Source organism: Mercurialis annua, linkage group LG3 (assembly GCF_937616625.2).
Source record: "Mercurialis annua linkage group LG3, ddMerAnnu1.2, whole genome shotgun sequence".
Lineage (NCBI taxonomy): Eukaryota > Viridiplantae > Streptophyta > Magnoliopsida > Malpighiales > Euphorbiaceae > Mercurialis > Mercurialis annua.
In genome coordinates, this window is record NC_065572.1 from 50806715 (window position 1) to 50812042 (window position 5328).

General features: G+C 42.6%; 1 protein-coding gene across 1 annotated transcript; it reads left to right on the top strand.

The window, feature by feature from the left end:
• Positions 1 to 1233: 1233 nt before the first annotated feature.
• On the top strand, positions 1234 to 4575 carry LOC130015262 (glycine-rich protein 2-like). Its single transcript, XM_056105040.1, has 3 exons — positions 1234 to 1569; positions 1657 to 1769; positions 4521 to 4575. Exons 1-3 carry the CDS (start codon positions 1234 to 1236, stop codon positions 4573 to 4575), a joined length of 504 nt encoding a protein of 167 aa, XP_055961015.1.
• Positions 4576 to 5328: the final 753 nt, after the last annotated feature.

Genomic DNA, 5328 nt, shown 5'->3' on the forward strand with positions numbered 1-5328 from the left:
CCAAATTTTTGCATGTTATGTTTTTATCGCTTTAAGGCATGTTAAGTGTTATGATTGTGTCATAGGATCTACTTCCGAATTAGGATTCAAGTCTTGTCTTTTGAAACGTCATCTTTTGTTTTAAAAACTTTCTACCTTCACCTTTAGGAGTGTTTGAGTCGGTCTTATGTGTTACTGAGGTTTTACTGTGCGAGGTTTATGCCTTACTTTGGAATGTTATTGTTATTACTCAGGAATTATTGTTAATTTTGAACTATTAGATTATACTCTGGGTGTTGCCATGTGGTCATTGTTTGAAATTTGTTGTTTCATTCTTAGGAATGAATACTCGTGGGCGTGCTGCAGCTCAGGCTGAGGCTGAAGCTGACGACGCTATGTCAATTGAGGTTGACCAGCATGAACCAGAGGTTCAAGTTGACAGGGGACGCGCAGGTGGAGTTCAGGCTGGCAAAGGCCGAGCTGTAGAGGACGGGGTGGCAGAGGTCATGCTACTGGAGGCAGAGGTAAGGGACATGGTGGTGCAGGCATTCAGGCACCAGGTGTACCACAAGCTCCTATTGATCCATTTGATTTCACTACATTTCTGGCTGGGATCACTGCACTCCAAAATAATCAAGTGAAACTGCAGGCGGGACAGATCGCCATGCAGAACCAGTATGCTATGCTGGGACAAATTGTACAGCAGCAGGTACCACAGGCTGGTGGTGTTGCGGTTGGTGGTGCTGGAATTACTGACAGGGACTTGGTGTTGGCTTATTCGAGGCTGAAGCTGACTGAGTTTGCAGGCGACGGCGACGTCCTAGACTTTCTGGAGGAGGTTGAGCGGAATGGTCAGAGACTACAGGCTTGTGAGAGACAAACACTTATGCTAGTGGTGCTGCAAATGACTGGTTTTGCAGGGAAATTTGTGCGGTTATGGCTACTATTACTTGGGCGGATTTTGTGACTCGATTCAAGGACTTTTACCTACCTTTTTCAGTGACAGAGGGTTATAGAGACAGACTGCTGAGTCTGAAGAGAGGAGACAGATCGGTACATGAGTATACTACTGAGTTTGTGAGACTGAGTCGCTTTGCCCCAGATCTACAGACTGAACAGCAGAGGGTGAACGAACGGTACGTGAAGGGTCTAGGTGCTGAGTTTATTAGTCTTCTGACTGAGACGAGCAAGGAATTTCCTGTTGTAGTGGACAGTGCCCGTCAGATGGAGACAAATTTACTGCACTTTGGGAAAATGCCTGAGACCAAGAAGGCGACCGATGTTGTTCACAGTAGTGGGCAGCAGGGTGGTAGCAGCAACTATCAGTTCAAGCCTTTCCAGTATAAGAGTCAGAAGGGGGGTAGTCGAAAAGGGTATCAGCCGTATTCTCACAGTTCTGGTTACAGTGGGAGTAGCCGTGGATCTGGTCGCGGTTACAGTAGTACTTCTAGTGTTCCGTTTTGTCACAACTGCATGCGCAGACATCCGGGACAGTGCCAAGTGGCACCAGGTAGTTGCTATGCTTGTGGCCAGCAGGGTCACTTTGCTAGGGAGTGTTTGGCGTCTGGGCAACAGATGTCATCAGCTAGTGTTGCTCAGCCGTTCTTTCAGCAGCAGAGACCTGTTTTCACTCCTTCGGTAAGGTATTCTCAACCTGCTGCTTCGTTTGGTGGCCAGCGGGGCCGTGGTTTAGGAGGGCGTGTTTTTGGTGGCCGTGGAAATGGTTGTAGAGGCTTGAGTAGTTACAGTTCTTCTCAGTCACCGCTGCAGGGACAGGGTCAGGCTAGAGTGTTTGCTTTGACTCCCCAGGATGCTCGTGCATTAAACGCCGTGGTGCAAGGTACTATTCCCATTTCATTTGTATATGCCCGGGTTTTATTTGATGCGGGTGGCACCCACTCTTTTGTTTCTTCGAGTTTTGCTGTTAAGTTGGGTGTGACACCATCTAGGTTGTTAGAGCCATTATCTGTATCTACGCCTTTGTCTGACTGTGTTGTGGTGGACGTGGTTTATTCGTCTTGTTCTGTGGTTATACATGGTAGATATCTTAGTGCTGATTTGATTATGCTTGACATGTTTGTTAGTAGTATATGCCCTAGGGCCATTTGTTCGTGTATATTTGTAGAATTAATTCCAATGGCAAAGATATATATGTTCTATTTGAACTAAGTGTCTCATCAACTAAGTGTTCATTTATTACGTATTGTCCTTATCACATTGTGATAGAATCTATTCTTAAGGTGTTAAGAATATGAGTGACATATTCTATTATACAAGTGATCTAAATAACCGTTCACGATCGATGGGGTCCTGTAAATAAGGGCATCGCATTATCCCGGTAAGATTGTCACCTCTATTTATTCTCCTGATTAGTAAAGAGTTGCTAATAATAGGAAGTAGTGAGTCTCATACTACTTGATGGAGATCGGAATAAACATGTGGACACTCAAGGTGTTGAGTAAGTCAAACAAGTGACGCTAGATGACTTATACATGGTAATTCATTAAAGTCAATTTAATGTCATCTAGTTCATAATTGTACATATGTCCTTTGACTTGCGGTGACACTATCTTGTATATAGGTGATTAGAGTTTGATACTCCTTAACCCTAGATCTTTCATGAGCTAGGGCCGCGGGATGTGTTGGCTCTAGTTAGTTGTACATGGAGATAGGGGTTTAACCTAGAAAGGATTCATCACTCTGGATGAACGGAGACAATATTCTATGCTATCTCAAATTGTTCTTGATGGATGATAAAACCTGCGCAGGTGTATATGACTTACATAGAAAGTTGTTTCTAGTGGAAGTTATATTTATCAAGAATTAGAACTGAGAGATGAGCTCATATAAGACATACAGTGTTTGACTTAACCGTGACACTAGTCGAGATTGGAATCTTAGATGAAGGGAATTTTGAGTGTACGGTAATTATGAACATTTGTTCAAAAAGAATGCATCGAAACATTCATCTCTATTTGGGGGTCGTGATAAGCTGCTTCTAGGTTTTAGGTGGTTCAGCATTTATGATCGCCTTGGCTTTATTTTTATTTATCTCTACTCCCCGCTGGTGAACCAAGAAACCCAAGACGTCACTCTCGATCTACGAGAACTAATAATTAAATGGGATTTAATTATTTAATATAAGAAAGGCGTTTCTTATGTCTCTCATTGCCATATAGATATGAACCTAGTTAGTCACACACAATAGAGTGTGCAACTGATTGAGTTTACAAAAGATCAATTTCATATGGATACTAGCATATCTCGGAAATTAATTTAAGATGAAAAACAAGTACAAATCAGGGACTAATTTGTAAGAGTTATAAATTAGTAGGAACCTAATTGTACTATGTCCAAGTTAATTAGGGACTAATTTATAAGAGTTATAAATTAGTAGTAACCTAATTATATATTAACCAAGTTTTATGATTAGAAGGCTTAAGTAATTAATTAGTGTAATTAATGATACTTACAGCACTAATCATAAGTTAATTGAATGATGATGTCATGGTGATGTAATGAAATAAGGAAATAAGCTTATATGTGATGTCATATGATGACATCACCTATATGATGTCACCTATGTGATGTCACCACATGAAAGGTGTCATGTGGTGGCAACACCTTTGCTTGGTGTGTGACACCTAGCATGCAAGGTGTTTCATTCTTAAGACATGCTCTAGCCTATAAATAGAGCATGTCCTTGCTCATTTAAATATACCACACAACACATATCTCACTACAAAGTTGTAGAGAGAGAAAGCACTTGAAGGAGTTCAAGTAGTCATCAATCACGGGAAAAACTTGGCGACGTTTTTCATACATCCGAGCAAGGTAGTGATCGCAGCGAGAGTTTGAGCTTAGGGCTGCTCGACAAGAGGAACTCTTGCAGATTACTTCAAGGCGAGGATTTAATCGGACGCATACTCGTGTGAACGAGCTTGAGGTCACCGTACTTTCGGGACTACAAGAATCGTTGGAGAATCGACATAGGTATTCTTCTTATGATTCCTAGATGCGTGCTTTAATTACTAAATGATACGACGATCCATTTGTTGTTGATATGATCAACTTTAGGATCCGGATTGTTGGAATTTCGATTTTGAATTGAAATATATGATCCGGACCCGCGCTTCCCGCTGCGCCAACAGTGTTATCTTTTGATGTCATCTTGGGGATGGATTGGCTTTCACGCCATTTTGCTTCTATCGACTGTCGAGGGAAGTCGGTTGTGTTTGGGATTCCGGGTGATATGCCTTTTTCCTTCCAAGGGGAGAAGACATAAGCACCTAAGAATCTAATTTCGGCGATCAAGGCCAAGCGTATGATGGGCAAGGGTTGTCAGGCTTTCTTAGCGGTGGTTCGTGATTTAGAGGGTGACAGTGGTGATGTGCATAGTGTTCCGATAGTGAATGAGTTCACTGATGTGTTTCCAGAGGAGTTGCCTGGATTACCTCTTGATCGTGACATTGAGTTCTGTATCGATGTTGCTCCTGGAACAGCTCCTATTTCGATACCGCTGTATCGGATGGCTCCTGCAGAGCTGAAATAGTTAAAGGAACAATTACAGGAATTGATGGACAGTGTTTTTATTAGACCGAGTACTTCTCCGTGGGGTGCTCCTATATTGTTTGTCAAGAAGAAGGATGGGTCTTTTCGGCTGTGTATTGACTACAGACAGCTGAACAAGGTTACTATCAAGAACATATATCCTCTTCCTCGCATTGATGATTTGTACGACCAGTTAGAGGGTGCTAAGTGCTTTTCGAAGATTGACTTGAGATCCGGGTATCATCAACTTCGGATTCGAGACGTCGATGTGCCTAAAACTGCTTTCAGAACGTGTTATGGGCATTTCGAGTTTCTGGTCATGTCTTTTGGGTTAACTAACGCACCAGCAGCGTTTATGGATATGATGAACCGGGTATTCAAGCCGTTTCTGGATCAGTTCATTATTGTGTTTATTGATGACATCTTGATTTACTCTCGGAGTGAGGAGGAGCATGCTTTCCGCTTGAGGATGATACTGCAGACTTTGCATGAGCATCAGCTGTATGCTAAGTTCTCGAAGTGCGAATTCTGGCTGGATCAAGTTACTTTCTTAGGACACGTGGTGTCAAAGGATGGGATCAAGGTAGATCCGACGAAGATTGAGGCGGTTATGTATTGGCAGAGGCCAAGGTCAGTTACCGAGATCAGAAGTTTTTTGGGTTTAGCTGGCTACTATCGTCGGTCCGTGCAGGATTTCTCGAGAATATCTGCACCGTTGACTAAACTGACACAGAAGGGTGTTAAGTTTGAGTGGACTGACAAGTGCGAGGCGAGTTTTGAGAAGCTCAAAGAGATTTT